Genomic DNA, 16,065 nt, shown 5'->3' on the forward strand with positions numbered 1-16,065 from the left:
ACCCATTGCAAAAAATGGATGGATAGTCCATTGAACCTAATGGGAAGGATAGCATTATTCAAAATGCTAATTTTTCCAAAAATTGCGTTTCCTATTCTGAACCTTCCGTTATTGCTAAAACATCTTGATGTGCAGAAGTTAGACCGAATCCTCAGAAACTTTATTTGGCATAACAAAAAACCTAAAATTTCTTTATCTAAATTTAGAAAACCTAAAGGTTTAGGAGGACTTAATGTCCCAGACTTTAGAAAGTTTAATATTGCTGCTAATACTAGATATATTGTGGAATGGTTGTCGGGTACTGAGAAATTTACTAATCTGAATCTGGAACTATTTTTGGACTCAAAAGAACATATTATATCTTCTTTACATAAAAACTGGTCTGAGCAAAATATAGATATTAAGAGAAATCCAATTTTTAGGGATACAACCAGTACTTGGAAAATTCTATGTAAACAGAATAATCTAAACTTCAATGTCTCACCTTTTTTATCTCCTTTCTTTCTGAAGGGGTTTCCCATAAAGCAAAGAAATCAATTTTCTTACAAATGGAGAAAATTCGGTATTTCTCAAATTACTCACATTTTAGATCCTATTTTGGGAGACCCACTCCCTTGGAAAATGTTTAAGGAAAAGTATAGTCTTTCTGAGAAGGAAAGGCTCAGCTATTTGCAGATTAGACAAGGCTTTCAATTAATTGATAATAGAACAAAAACACAACTAAGTCATCATCAGTTTTATAAAGGTTTATTACAGTTGGTTGAAGATATTAAACTAAATAATATTTCATGGATCTCATTACATCTTTTAAAGTCAGTTTCCAAGGATTTAGATCCACTAGAGAACTCGAGCAAAAAATGGTCTTCATTTTTGGGAACTAGTGTTTCTTCCAGGGAACTTCTGCACTCTTTCCAAAATTTTAGAAAGAATATATGTTCTGAGTCTTGGAGAGACCAACATTTCCGGCTCATTCATTTAGGTTATGGCTTATTGTTCCAAAACTATGATAGCTCTCAGAAGATTTCTTTTTGCCCAAAATGTACAGAGCAGAATGTTGATTTCTTTCATTATATCTGGGATTGTCCGTTTATTAGAAACCTATGGGAAAAAATAAAAGGTTTTATTAAAAAATCGATTAATTTAGATGTTTCTTTAAATCCTCAATATGCTCTAGTAGATGTGAAAGACTTTTTTCAGGTATCTTACAATGGCTCTTCTATTAATGTCTCAGATGAAATATTATCTTTTTGTTGGTTAGTTATGGCAGCTACTCGGAAATCTATATTCTTGTACTGGATAAAAGAGAACCCCCCTTCTTTGAAGGACGTGCTGTCTTATCTATTTAACTTATGTATTCAAGAGGTAATTAGATTTAGAATGGATGATCTTCTCCAGAGAAATAGAATAAGGAATAGATGGTCTCTTTATATCTCATCTTTAGAGGCTGATAAGAGGTCATTTATCCTTGATCTTATGGGACAAGATTTATGCTAATGATACGCTAAAAGAGATATTTAATGCCTTCATTCACAAAAATGTTTCTCCATGTATTTTTGCATTGTCAGATTTTAATTTGTAGGAGAGAATACCAGGTCTATTTATCTAAATTATCTAAATTATCTAAATTAATTTTATTTTACTTTATTATTATTATTCTAATATTTCATTATTTTATGTTATTTGTATTTCCCCTTTTTCTTTATTTATTTATTTAGTTGTCTTTCATGTCAAATGTTTTTACCGTTATGCTCATGAATATTTCTTTTGCTCCTTATTGAAACACTGTATGTTTATCATATTGTCATATTCTTGTATTTTATTGAAAATCTCAATAAAAAAGAATTTCAAAAGAAAGAACACAAGTCCCATTAGGACCCATCTAGGCGTCTAGAATACTGGGGAATTGCCTGGTAATATTAACTAGGGGTGTCTATATTACTCATCTCTACATTACTAACGGCCGTACCCCCCTTCATATAATCACCCCTATACTGCCCCTAATTTGTACCACATTCACACAATTCACTTAGTGACAGAGACCACAACAGGGCCCCTTCCCACAGGGCTGAGACAGGTCCGGCCTGGGCCCCCCAGGCTTCCACCAGTTCTTTATCCACAGTCATGAAATGTGCAGCCAACTGCCCCCGGGCACAAGAGCTGACAGTCGTGTATCTCTGTGTTTGGCACAAGAGCTGACAGTCGTGTATCTCGGTGTTTGGCACAAGAGCTGACAGTCGTGTATCTCAGTGTTTGGCACAAGAGCTGACAGTCGTGTATCTCAGTGTTTGGCACAAGAGCTGACAGTCGTGTATCTCGGTGTTTGGCACAAGAGCTGACAGTTGTGTATCTCAGTGTTTGGCACAAGAGCTGACAGTCGTGTATCTCAGTGTTTGGCACAAGAGCTGACAGTCGTGTATCTCGGTGTTTGGCACAAGAGCTGACAGTCGTGTATCTCAGTGTTTGGCACAAGAGCTGACAGTCGTGTATCTCAGTGTTTGGCACAAGAGCTGACAGTCGTGTATCTCGGTGTTTGGCACAAGAGCTGACAGTTGTGTATCTCAGTGTTTGGCACAAGAGCTGACAGTCGTGTATCTCAGTGTTTGGCACAAGAGCTGACAGTCGTGTATCTCGGTGTTTGGCACAAGAGCTGACAGTCGTGTATCTCGGTGTTTGGCACAAGAGCTGACAGTCGTGTATCTCGGTGTTTGGCACAAGAGCTGACAGTCGTGTATCTCGGTGTTTGGCACAAGAGCTGACAGTTGTGTATCTCAGTGTTTGGCACAAGAGCTGACAGTCGTGTATCTCAGTGTTTGGCACAAGAGCTGACAGTCGTGTATCTCGGTGTTTGGCACAAGAGCTGACAGTCGTGTATCTCAGTGTTTGGCACAAGAGCTGACAGTCGTGTATCTCAGTGTTTGGCACAAGAGCTGACAGTCGTGTATCTCGGTGTTTGGCACAAGAGCTGACAGTTGTGTATCTCGGTGTTTGGCACAAGAGCTGACAGTCGTGTATCTCAGTGTTTGGCACAAGAGCTGACAGTCGTGTATCTCGGTGTTTGGCACAAGAGCTGACAGTCGTGTATCTCGGTGTTTGGCACAAGAGCTGACAGTCGTGTATCTCGGTGTTTAGCACAAGAGCTGACAGTCGTGTATCTCGGTGTTTGGCACAAGAGCTGACAGTTGTGTATCTCGGTGTTTGGCACAAGAGCTGACAGTTGTGTATCTCGGTGTTTGGCACAAGAGCTGACAGTCGTGTATCTCAGTGTTTGGCACAAGAGCTGACAGTCGTGTATCTCGGTGTTTGGCACAAGAGCTGACAGTCGTGTATCTCGGTGTTTGGCACAAGAGCTGACAGTCGTGTATCTCAGTGTTTGGCACAAGAGCTGACAGTCGTGTATCTCGGTGTTTGGCACAAGAGCTGACAGTCGTGTATCTCAGTGTTTGGCACAAGAGCTGACAGTCGTGTATCTCGGTGTTTGGCACAAGAGCTGACAGTCGTGTATCTCGGTGTTTGGCACAAGAGCTGACAGTCGTGTATCTCGGTGTTTGGCACAAGAGCTGACAGTCGTGTATCTCGGTGTTTGGCACAAGAGCTGACAGTCGTGTATCTCGGTGTTTGGCAGAAGAGCTGACAGTCGTGTATCTCAGTGTTTGGCACAAGAGCTGACAGTCGTGTATCTCGGTGTTTGGCACAAGAGCTGACAGTCGTGTATCTCGGTGTTTGGCACAAGAGCTGACAGTCGTGTATCTCAGTGTTTGGCACAAGAGCTGACAGTCGTGTATCTCAGTGTTTGGCACAAGAACTGACAGTCGTGTATCTCAGTGTTTGGCACAAGAGCTGACAGTCGTGTATCTCTGTGTTTGGCACAAGAGCTGACAGTCGTGTATCTCAGTGTTTGGCACAAGAGCTGACAGTCGTGTATCTCTGTGTTTGGCACAAGAGCTGACAGTCGTGTATCTCTGTGTTTGGCACAAGAGCTGACAGTCGTGTATCTCTGTGTTTGGCACAAGAGCTGACAGTCGTGTATCTCTGTGTTTGGCACAAGAGCTGACAGTCGTGTATCTCTGTGTTTGGCACAAGAGCTGACAGGAACACAGGCTCTGAGAATAAAGCAAAACTCATCAGCACACTGGGGGTGTATATGTAACAACTGGGGGGACAGGAGTGGGGGTCAGACTGAGTGTAAAGCAGGAAGTGTAACAAGAAGTGACGTCACAGGAAGGAGGAGCGGGGGGTTGGAGGGTCACGTGATGTACAGGGAGACGCCCAGCAAGGGGTGAGTAATGTGAGAAGACATCAGTAGAGGCCTTTGCAGGGACAGCACTACATTATAGGGGACAGAGAGGGTTAAACAGAAGTTCCGTGGTTGCTAGGTTACTAGAAGACTCCTCCCAGCTGTTTCCGGAACGTACCATTCCTCAGCTGATTCCAGCGGAAATGTAATGCGCCTCTCGCTTCTTTTGTTTTTATTGGTGACGTATTTGTGTTGCTTCTGCGCACTTCCTCCTGGGACTTGTAGTTTTTCCGCTAATGACTCGCAGTGTTACAGGCTGTGATTGGAGTGGGCGGGACTACAGCGTCCGATAGTCACTGCGCTCGTGTGGAATCTTCACTGGAAGCTGATTGTTTGTCCGAGAGAGGCCCGGGGATCTGAGTGTGAGTGGGGTCCGTATGTCCTTCTGCTGCCACTCTCGCGATGTCATTGCACTATTGTGTATTAGTCTCTCCTCATTGCTCTCTATACACACACATATATATATATATAATATAGAGAGACTGTACACTGCTCACACTTATTATTACTGAGCGACACTCAAGGGGCGGCTCTTTCACTTCTTATTTATTTCTATTTATTTCTAGAGGAAGGACTTGTCCTCTCACTGTGTCACCTCTCATCTCTCTCTGTCTCTTACTGTCTGTCTCTTACTGTCTCTCACGGCACTCTCTGTCTGTCTGTCTCTCTCTCTGTCTGTGTCTGTCTGTCTGTCTCTTACTGTCTCTCACTGCACTTGCTGTCTCTCTGGCTGTCTCTTTGTCTTTCTCTGACTGTCTCTCACTGCACTCTCTCTCTGTCTGTCTCTTACTGTCTCTCTGTCTGTCTGTCTGTCTGTCTGTCTCTTACTGTCTCTCACTGCACTCTCTGTCTGTCTGTGTGTCAGTGAGTCTCCTCCCTCAGTACATTCAGTACATTCAGTACATTCAGTAGATTCAGTAGAAGTGAGTGACTAGAGTCCATATAACACACGTATCTATATTTATATCTATATATTGGGGCTGGTTCCTAGCTGGGGGGTGGGTGACATTATTGGGGGGGATGTGATTGACATTTGCTTCACACTGTCTGTCTGTCCCATGTCTGTGTGTCTGTGTAAAGCAGGTGATGGGGGCCGTATGGGGCCGGAGAATGGCGGGGGTTGAAGATATCGATATTCAGGCAAATTCCGCTTATCGTTATCCCCCCAAATCTGGTGAGTTTCTCTTGTTCCTTCAGTCTCATTACTTCCCTGTAAGAACATCAGGGGGTGTTTAGTCTCCTGTCACAGCTTTATACACGGGGGGTTCCCCTAATGTAAGTGACGAGGAGGAGGCGAAGCTCCTGATGCAAATAGAAAAGGCTGCTAGTTTAGGTAAAGTAATGATAATGGGGGATTTTAATTAGCCAGATATTGACTGGAGCAACAGTACTGCCAGATCAGTTAATGGGAACAAGTTTATAAACTGTTACATGACAATTTTATGGCACAGGGTGTTGAGGAGCCAACCAGAAAAAATGCTATTGTGGATCTAGTGATCTCTAATGAGCCAGAACTTATAGCAAATGTGCAAGTGATTGATCCCCTGGGTAATAGTGACCATAATGTTATATCATTTAATGTCTGGTGCAAAAAACTAATACATACTGGGGCAACAAAAACCAGGAATTTTGGAAAAGCTAATTTTAGTGCCTTGAGGGCTGCCCTACAGAGTATTGATTGGGGCATTAGGTTTTCAGCTAAAAACACAGAACAGAAATGGTTGTCCTTTAAACTGATATTAAATCTGTCAGACAACTAATTATATTTGTAATGAGGAAATGTCTATACGTAGACTCCTACGTTACACAAATCACACGAGGTTTATTCACATAGGGCACAGGTTGTACATACGCATTCCAAACACCCCCTCCCTGAACCCCTATTTATATACCTACCGTTCCTAATTTATTCCTTTAAAGGAACACTAACATCAAAAAATGAAAGTGTTTTTATACAATGACCAGATAATGTAGTGTTGCCAGGGACTGGTCCCATTTTGGAGTCAGGAAGGAATTTTTCCCCCTCTGAGGCAAATTGGAGAGACTTAGATGGGGTTTTTCACCTTCCTCTGGATCAACTGACAGTTACGCAGGTTAAAAAAAAGGAAAAAGGCTAAACTTGATGGACTTGTGTCTTTTTTCAACCTGACTTACTATGTTATTAGTTATGTTACTCATGTTTGTTCCCCCAAATAAAAGGCCACGTGTTTAGAGGTACAGAAATGGCTCTGGGCTTGTGCAGACACATGATGTGGCCCTGGGGGTGCAGGGAGTTGTGCGTTTGTATTCTCTGGGAGTTCATGTTTGTGTTCTAACAATTGACTTTACAGGAAACTACTTTGCCAGTCACTTCTTTATGGGTGGAGAGAAGTTTGAGACCCCACACCCAGAAGGTTATCTTTTTGGGGAGAACAGTGACCTGAACTTCCTCGGGAACCGGCCCGTGCAGGTGAGACAATGGCTTGTGCCATTTTATGTCTCTAATAGCCCCATTCCTACTTACATACATCTACCCTGTGCTTGTCCACTTCATCTTTGCTTTCTGCTACTTGTTCTTCCTACACTTCATCTTTGCTTTCTGCTACTTGTGCTTGTCCCACGTCATCTTTGCTTTCTGCTACTTGTTCTTCCTACACTTCATCTTTGCTTTCTGCTACTTGTTCTTGTCCCACGTCATCTTTTCTTTCTGCTACTTGTGCTTCCCAAATTTTATCTTTGCTTTCTGCTACTTGTGCTTCCCTCACTTCATCTTTGCTTTCTGCTACTTGTGCTTCCCAAATTTTATCTTTGCTTTCTGCTACTTGTGCTTCCCTCACTTCATCTTTGCTTTCTGCTACTTGTGCTTCCCAAATTTTATCTTTGCTTTCTGCTACTTGTGCTTCCCTCACTTCATCTTTGCTTTCTGCTACTTGTGCTTCCCACATTTTATCTTGGCTTTCTGCTACTTGTGCTTCCCACATTTTATCTTTGCTTTCTGCTACTTGTGCTTCCCTCACTTCATCTTTGCTTTCTGCTACTTGTGCTTCCCTCACTTCATCTTTGCTTTCTGCTACTTGTGCTTCCCTCACTTCATCTTTGCTTTCTGCTACTTGTGCTTCCCACATTTTATCTTGGCTTTCTGCTACTTGTGCTTCCCTCACTTCATCTTTGCTTTCTGCTACTTGTGCTTCCCACACTTCATCTTTGCTTTCTGCTACTTGTGCTTCCCTCACTTCATCTTTGCTTTCTGCTACTTGTGCTTCCCTCACTTCACCTTTGCTTTTTGCTACTTGTGCTTCCCTCACTTCATCTTTGCTTTCTGCTACTTGTGCTTGTCCACTTCATCTTTGCTTTCTGCTACTTGTGCTTCCCTCACTTCATCTTTGCTTTCTGCTACTTGTGCTTTCCCTCACTTCATCTTTGCTTTCTGCTACTTGTGCTTCCCTCACTTCACCTTTGCTTTTTGCTACTTGTGCTTCCTACACTTCATCTTTGCTTTCTGCTACTTGTGCTTGTCCACTTCATCTTTGCTTTCTGCTACTTGTGCTTCCCTCACTTCATCTTTGCTTTCTGCTACTTGTGCTTCCCTCACTTCATCTTTGCTTTCTGCTACTTGTGCTTCCCTCACTTCACCTTTGCTTTTTGCTACTTGTGCTTCCCTCACTTCATCTTTGCTTTCTGCTACTTGTGCTTGTCCACTTCATCTTTGCTTTCTGCTACTTGTGCTTCCCTTACTTCATCTTTGCTTTCTGCTACTTGTTCTTCCCTCACTTCATCTTTGCTTTCTGCTACTTGTGCTTCCCACACTTTATCTTTGCTTTCTGCTACTTGTTCTTCCTACACTTCATCTTTGCTTTCTGCTACTTGTGCTTCCCACACTTCATCTTTGCTTTCTGCTACTTGTGCTTCCCTCACTTCATCTTTGCTTTCTGCTACTTGTTCTTCCCTCACTTCATCTTTGCTTTCTGCTACTTGTGCTTCCCACACTTTATCTTTGCTTTCTGCTACTTGTTCTTCCTACACTTCATCTTTGCTTTCTGCTACTTGTGCTTCCCTCACTTCATCTTTGCTTTCTGCTACTTGTTCTTCCCTCACTTCATCTTTGCTTTCTGCTACTGTCACTAAAAGCTGCTCCTGGGTTTATAGTGGCAAACAGCACATTTCCCCCGAGATGCTCACGACCCAGGATTCAGCTCTGGAGTCGGACACACTTGTGGGTTTTGTTCCAATTGAACTGAATTTAAACCTTTGCAGATTTATTGAGTGTAATAAACTAGCAATTAGGATTAAGTAATTAGCATATGCAAATTTGGGGTTGTTTCTGGATATTAATCCAAATGCAGCAGTGACTGTGGTGCTAGAGCTTTTAGTTTGGGAAGTGATTGTGTTAAATGTGACAACCTTCCTTGCTGCCCTCCTGCTGCTCCTCCTCCTCTTGTACTGGATTGGGGGGTTGCAGTTGGTCACTAAGGGAAATGAACCAACATTCTCCTTTCTTTGCAGTTTCCTTACCTAACTCCTGCCCCTCATGAACCAGTGAAGACTCTGCGCAGCCTGGTTAATATACGCAAGGACTCCCTGCGGCTGGTCAGGTAACCCACAGCTCATACCATTCCTGGGCTATGCCTTTACCCATAATGCTCAGTTGACTAACAGCCTGTGTTTTCCAGATATAAAGATGGAGCTGACAGCCCTTTGGAGGAGGGAGGGAATCCGCGTGTTCTGTACGGCCTGGAGTTCACTTTCGATGCCGATGCTCGAGTGGCAGTCACTGTGTATTGTCAGGCTAGTGAGGAGTTCTCTGGGGGTGTCGCTGTGTAAGTCGGGGACTCCCCTCTTTTCACAAGGACAGGTCTGCAAGGGCAACACTACTCTGCTTCTTCTCTCACAAATCTCGGACATTTGTATTTTACAGCAGCAAAACCAACAGTGACTTTATGTTAGAATTGTGCTGTTTATACACAGTTGCCACATTGTGTGGCGTCACTTGTGCGGTAATAACAACTGGGAGGGATTTGGGACCCCAGCTTTGCTCACTGTGACCACAGGTTCTGATCCAATCTCCCAGGTTGGTCACATGATGTTTGTTTCTTCATTGGTGGCTTTGTAGGAAAACAAATGACACAATATAGAAGATGATGGGGTCCCTCTGAGAGCTTCTCTTCTCTTCCCATTCCCTTTATTCTGTCTTGTAATTGAACAACCCCAGTCCCTGCTGATGAACGAGCCCCGCAGCATCACGCCACCATCATACTCCACTGAAGTCTGGTAGAAGCACACATAATGCTTTGGCAAATCAAAGCTCTGTCCTGATGTCATGTGACCACAATCCCCACCTCCGATATGGGAGCTTTTCTTGCTCTCTCTGGAGGGACCAGGATGGGGCACAATCCTGTATCAGGCAAAACACTGAATCATGGGAGGAAGTAGACTTCTTACCATGATCCAAACTCACTGTGCAACTCCAGTACAAAAAGATAAATCAGTGCTGTGGCCCAGTCACGGCCTTGCAGTCAGCCCAACTAAGAATCAATGAGATTGTTTGCACATTAAGGTGCACAGGTGTCACCCAACCAACCTGAACAACATGGAGAAAATGGAGTTTTATTGCTTTGGTTTGTGCAAGACAATGACTAGGGTTTGTGAGGAAATGAGTTGGTGGTGGCAATAGCTTGGTATCACTTTAATTAGTTTCTTCCTCTGCACCCCAGGTACAATCCCCGCAGCCCTTCCCTGCAGTCACAGACCGTGTATTTCAAGCGCGGCCTAAGCCAACACTTCTCTCTCACCTCCTTCAAGATTGACTTCTCCGGCTGGAAAGATGAAGAGGTAATTCCACCCCTGTGGCCGCTGGTGCTGGTAAATGCACTGCCCTTCCCCTACACAAACACAAGAGAAAGCTGAGACTGATTCTCTACCCGCACCTTTGACTTCCATATTATCCTAGCAGAACCATGATTAACTCTTTCCATCTGTATTGTCCTGGCACAACAATGATAAGCCTTGGTTGTATCAAGTTCAACCTTTTTGTCCAATAGAAAATTCTTGCTCTACTGCTTGTTGATCTGATGCCATCTCCAGTTTGCCTCTGTTGGGGGAAAAAACGTTCCTGATTTTAATAGGTTAATAAAACCAGGTTTCTAAGGACCCAATGGCGCATCCCATCAGACCACAAGGGCTTGTTCACTTTTCACACCCCTGATCCAACCCAGCCATGCATCATTGTGCCTAAGCATTCACCCAATGCCCTTCTGCACCCACACATCACATATTTACATCTCTATAGGCCCTTCTTAGCCACTGGACCTCTTATTGGAGTACCCCCTGTACCCTTAGATCCTGTAATGTCTTGTTTACATGAAGGAACTGCAGACATAATGCCTTGTAACCAACAATTTTCAGTATTTCAACACTCTCCATTTTGATGCAGTATACGCAGAAACATTTTTGGGATTAGTCACTGTGTGTGAAGCAAGCAGTTCCTTATTTCCATACTCCACTGCTGATTTACTACGTGTTTTGTTATATTACTAGGGCCTAAAAGAAGTGCTTGTATGCTGTATTTCGGTTACAAATATTAAATGATATAATATTATGGTCAGTATTACCCAGGGATGCCAGTATTGTCAATTTGTAATTTACTGATGGTTCTTCGCAATCACTAGATTCAGTCAGTGTGCTCTCCAATTATTGGGGACCCTTCCATTTTACCATAGCACATGATTAATCCATTCATGCTTTGTGTTTGTAGCTGAACTTTGATCTGGATAAAGGGATTGTTCCACTTGTTATCCAGGCAGTGGTGGCCGAGGGAGGAGGTAAGAACATCCGTTGCCCTTCATATTTGTCCCTTCATATTGCCCTTCATGCCTTATACTCCTTTCTGCAGGGGAAATAAACTCGCAGCCAAGTGTCTCCTTCCCCGAGGAAAGAAGCTGCCTGATTCTGTGGGCACTTGTTCAATATAATTGGTCTAATTTAAATCTTTGTCCCCCCCCCCACCCCTGTCTTTGTACAGAAGGATCTGCTCATGCTCATGTGCTCCTGGCTGCATTTGAGAAGGTGAGATATATATATAAAGAATATCCCCCCCCCCCCCACTGTGCTACCCCTCACTAATACTGAGCGCTCTCCTGTGTCTAGTACTGTCCTTAGTGCTTCACTGTGCTACCCAGTCATCATAAAGCTCTGTGCTCCCCCCGACTATACTGGCACCCTCTAATCTTCTGCTCTGTGCCCCCCTAATAATCCTGCTCTACTCCCCCTCTCAAAATCTTACTTTGTGTTCTGCTTTATGCTCTAATAATGCTGCTCTCTGCTCAATTTCTCCTTTAAAATTGCAGCTTTCTGCTCTATTCCCATCTTATATTCCTGCTCCCTCTGATTCTCCTCCTTACTCTGTCCTCTCTAATTCTTCTGTTCTCTGCTCCCTGTAATAATTCTGATTCTGACTTATTCTATTGCTGTTAATATTCCTGCTCTGTTGTAATCCTCCCTCTAATAATCCTGCGTGTCCCCCATTGTGCTCTCTAATGATTCCCCGCATAACTGTGTTTATCTGTGCAGCACGTGGACGGCAGTTTTTCAGTGAAGCCTCTGAAGCAGAAGCAGATAGTGAGTAGTTATAGAGAGTTCTGGGGGAGTTCTGGGGCCCGTTGGTTTGATGCAAGTTGTTTAATGATGATGTGTATTGTACAGGTGGATCGGGTCAGTTACCTGTTGCAGGAGATTTATGGCATTGAGAATAAGAATAACCAGGACACAAAGGTGAGACACATCACATGATAGTATTTAACCCCTGTGGGTTCTGTCGGATCTCTCCTGATCATTATTTCTTCTCCCTGCAGCCGTCGGATGATGAGAACAGTGATAACAGCAATGAGTGTGTGGTGTGTCTGTCTGATCTGCGGGACACTCTCATCCTGCCCTGCCGACACCTCTGTCTGTGCAACTCTTGTGCCGACACCTTGCGTTACCAAGCCAACAACTGCCCCATCTGCAGGCTGCGTGAGTACTTACTATACACCTACAACCATATTACGCCTCTCTTTTCTCTTCTATATGGAATTATCTGTGTGGAGCCATGGGGCAGCCATTCAAGACACAGGCAACATAATAGATGACAGACTTTGTAGAATAAACTACAGCGCTTATCTGTTATCTGCTGTCGACCTTTGTCTTTTCTTTTTATTAGCTTGAATTTCTGTGCCCATTTCTACACAGCGACTGGTTTATATAAACAAACTCACAGGGTGACAGTATTGTTATAAATATATTAACTTAATTATGTTTTTACATTTTGCTATTGCTGCAAACTTGGCATCATCCCAAAATCAAATGTTTGTGCCAGAATGGGGCTCCTGATGGCCACGCACAAGCCACATAATACTAGGCAGTGACAAGGGAGGGGCGGTGACTTGTGCAGATATGAAAGGGAAACTGATTGGTGGGCCTGAGGCCTGGAGGCGGGGCAGGCAATGTATAATTGACAGCTGGAGTTTTCAGATAAATTAAAAAAGGGTATGGGTGTTTGAAAATTAAGAAAAGAATTTGGGACTTTAATTATCCAGCTTTTAATTTGTGGGTCACAGTTCCCCTTTAATGAGGCCCCTATAGAACTGTTCCACATTGATACATCAGAGGGGTTACGTTGTTCTGCTGGTGTACCCAGAAACTAGAGGATCCCCTTCAGCATCCTGACCTGTGACATAATGCCAAGCATTGAGCACCCCAAGTCCAGCCACAGTGAGAGATTGGGCCTCTAGTATAGTGGGAACAGCAGGCAGGTAAGTGCCCTACAAGCGCTGGACCTGGGGTAGCTGCTGCTATAAAGGGGGTGATGTGTTGCCTCTGGATATAATAGGGGAGCCTATACTTTGTGAGTGAGCACAAGCTGAGTGTACAAGGAGCTTACACTTCTTTCTGTTGTTCCTGCAGCGTTCCGTGCTCTTCTGCAGATCCGAGCTGTACGGAGAAAGCCAGGGCCCCTTCCTCCCATTTCTTTCAGTCCAGTTCTGGCTCAGAGCCTGGATCATGATGACAGCACTGTGAGTATCTTGTGCCCATAGGAAACCCACTCATGCAGCCCCCCTGGGTGTTACACACAGCTGAGTGACTGATGCACCCACAAATAACAGTGTATCTGACACTCCTATAGCTCCCAGTAGTGCAGGGAACACCCAGAGAGCTGTAAGGTTGACACCCTCTTGACCCAGTCATGTGATGACTCCACAGGGTGCTGATAACATTCCCCCGGGGTATGAACCCATATCCTTGCTGGAAGCCTTGAATGGACTGTGCTCCCCCCCGCCCAGTGCTCCGCTCTATGAAGAAATTTCCTACAGTGAGGGGCTTCCAGCTCGAGGACCCCCAGAGAACAGCCACCACAAAGCCAAGCACATTAAAAGCACTGACAGGTGAGTGTCCCAAGGCTTGAATGGGTTACTGAGCCGACCTCCTTTTCCTCCCTATGTCTCACTTCTTCTACTTTACTCAGTGGCCTGAGATCTCCCTCGTCTCCTATCCATGAGGAGGATGAAGAGGTATCGGCTATATCTGACAGTGAGAGACCAGCTGTTGTGGGGTCACTCAGCAGAGACTCCTCCCACACAGAGGTGAGTGTCAGCTTGGTATCCTGATTGGAGGAGCCATGTGCTGTTTCCATTGCACTAACTGTCAGCTCTTTGGCAGAGTGTCTCTGCGGCTGCTACACCAGAGATCGTCTCTACTCATCGAGGTGAGTGTTTGCTCTTCCCATACTCTCATCCAACATGGATAGGCACTTTCATTAAATTCCTGCCTCATTTGCCCTCTCCCCCTACTGCCCCCAGGATCTCATGTTCAGCCTCCCCCAGAAGTGCACAAAGACAACGTTTCTGATCCCCTGGAGCTGAAGGAGGAAGGAACCCAGGAGGGAACAGGTGAGGACAAACACTGGCTGCGGACAACATTATCCCCTCATATGAAATACTCTCTAGGACTCACCCTTGTGTTAAAGCTCCTCTAAGTGTTGGGGCAAAGAGATCGGCCCTTTAGGGTGCCGTACTCTTATCCGTCAGCAGTGTAAGTGGGGGGGTTGTCACAGTAACAACAGAGCTAATGTTTTATAATAGTCCAAAGCCTCCCCCCCGTGATTGGCTTAAAGGAGAAGGAAAGCTACAGAGGCATTTTATTGCCAATAGATTAGCCACAATAGTACAAGCTATAAGACTATATTTATTCTGCAGAATGCTTTACCATACCTTTGTAAACCGCTCTAGAAACTCATATCTGGTTATTTAGGATAGCAGCTGCCATATTAGCTTGGTGTGACATCACTTCCTGCCTGAGTCTCTCCCTGCTCACTCATAGCTCTGGGCTCAGATTACAGCAGGGGGGAGAGGAGCAAACTGAGCATGCTCAAGCCCTAGCCCTGGAGGTTTAAGCTGCTGTTTCTTTTGACAGAGGACTCAGAGCAGCATTACTTTGAGGGTTACTGGTGTATTTATATAGACCTTTTTGATAAAGCTTACTTACTTGTAGCCTTACCTTGTCCTTTAAAGCTAAGTGGGTGGCATTAGGGCGGTTATTGGTGTCGGGGGTATGTGGGTAGGGTTAGTAACCACTGTGGGTGGCAGTTGTTCTGATTGCTTTGTGTTTGTGCTCAGTTCTAGAGCCTGACGCTTGCTCCATTGGGATTGATGAGTGACAGGTAAGTTGTTCCATATTTCCACATTAGGGCTCAGGTGCCCCCACCCACTTGTGTTACCTCTCATGCTGCCATTCTATTTCTTTCCTTCTTTGCAGGTGCGGGTCCCTCAAGGGTCCCGGGAACATTTCCCCCCTATTTCCTCCACGCGGATCAATTTGCCCAATGTTTATATGGTATACATTCCACAGCAGCTGGTGGAGGGACCCACCTTTCTCTTTGTGACTGTCCATAAGGGGAGTAGTGTTACTGTTTGCTTGGCACCGCCCCCTCACCAGCTTTATGTGCCACGTGGCATCTGTCCGTGTGTGTTTGTGTGACTGTAGCAGTGTCTATTGGGCTACGTCAGCCAGTGCTTTGGCTTCTCTGTGCACTGAGGGGTGCAGTCTCCCCAAATTGTCCTGGTGGGATATGTCCTGACCCAGCTGATTGTCAGGGCCTCGCCCACTCACATGTAATAATTAACCAAAATCAAGAAATCTCCTGGAGTCCAATTGTAGGACACAGGTTTGACTGTTTGAGAAATGATTGTTTTGTTCCTGTGAAGAGCTAATGAGTTAATTGAATCCCTCGCCCTAATGCTAATGGATTGTCTCTCTGTGCCGGCTCTTAATTACTGACACAATAAAGGCCAAGACTTGTTCTTTTACAAGTATCTGCTTTGGCTTGGTTCTTTCATGGGCAACTAAAGCTTCACTGGAGGCAATTGAGCTGCACACACACAACATCATGTGGAAAGAAAGCAGAAGAGAGGGAATGTCCTCTCAATCACTGCCATTATAATCTTTGACTTTAGTTGCCCTTTAATTCCAAGATCCCTAGATTTTGTAGGCAGCACCTAAGGTCAAATCTGAAATATATGCCACGTTAAACAGAATTTAAATAGATGTTAAATTATTTCTGCTCTCAATTTATTCCCTCAGGGAAATGTAAGGACCCCCCCCCCCAGTGAGGTGTAACTCAGCATTTAATAAGTACAAGTCAGGTGGGACAAATGCTGCTGTGAAACGATATAAATCCTATAAGTCTACACGACTAATGAGGAAGGCAAAGATGGAAAATGAGGAACTGACCGCTTTGCATGCAAAGGCTAAACCCATAAAGT

General features: G+C 44.3%; 1 protein-coding gene across 7 annotated transcripts; it reads left to right on the forward strand.

The window, feature by feature from the left end:
• The first annotated feature begins 4,260 nt into the window (after positions 1 to 4,260).
• mgrn1.S (mahogunin ring finger 1, E3 ubiquitin protein ligase S homeolog) lies at positions 4,261 to 15,615 on the forward strand. Of its 7 annotated transcripts, none has more exons than XM_018240615.2 (19): positions 4,266 to 4,439; positions 4,550 to 4,656; positions 5,378 to 5,468; positions 6,625 to 6,743; positions 8,777 to 8,865; positions 8,944 to 9,090; positions 9,985 to 10,102; positions 11,025 to 11,091; positions 11,292 to 11,335; positions 11,840 to 11,887; positions 11,972 to 12,040; positions 12,121 to 12,280; positions 13,211 to 13,320; positions 13,508 to 13,689; positions 13,770 to 13,887; positions 13,964 to 14,009; positions 14,104 to 14,193; positions 14,920 to 14,963; positions 15,059 to 15,609. In XM_018240615.2, the coding sequence occupies exons 3-18, from the start codon at positions 5,381 to 5,383 to the stop codon at positions 14,958 to 14,960; spliced, it is 1,536 nt and encodes a 511-aa protein (XP_018096104.1). In that variant the 5' UTR covers positions 4,266 to 4,439; positions 4,550 to 4,656; positions 5,378 to 5,380; the 3' UTR covers positions 14,961 to 14,963; positions 15,059 to 15,609.
• Positions 15,616 to 16,065: the final 450 nt, after the last annotated feature.

The sequence above is a fragment of the Xenopus laevis genome, chromosome 9_10S, assembly GCF_017654675.1.
Source record: "Xenopus laevis strain J_2021 chromosome 9_10S, Xenopus_laevis_v10.1, whole genome shotgun sequence".
Lineage (NCBI taxonomy): Eukaryota > Metazoa > Chordata > Amphibia > Anura > Pipidae > Xenopus > Xenopus laevis.

Excerpts from the sequence above, each read along its gene's own strand:
- mgrn1.S (XM_018240618.2), top strand. The coding sequence starts at position 5,381 with ATGGGGGCCGTATGGGGCCGGAGAATGGCGGGGGTTGAAGATATCGAT. Across the intron at positions 5,469-6,624 it reads TCGTTATCCCCCCAAATCTG|GAAACTACTTTGCCAGTCAC; the intron begins GTGAGTTTCTCT and ends TTGACTTTACAG. Across the intron at positions 12,281-13,210 it reads CTGCCCCATCTGCAGGCTGC|CGTTCCGTGCTCTTCTGCAG; the intron begins GTGAGTACTTAC and ends TTGTTCCTGCAG.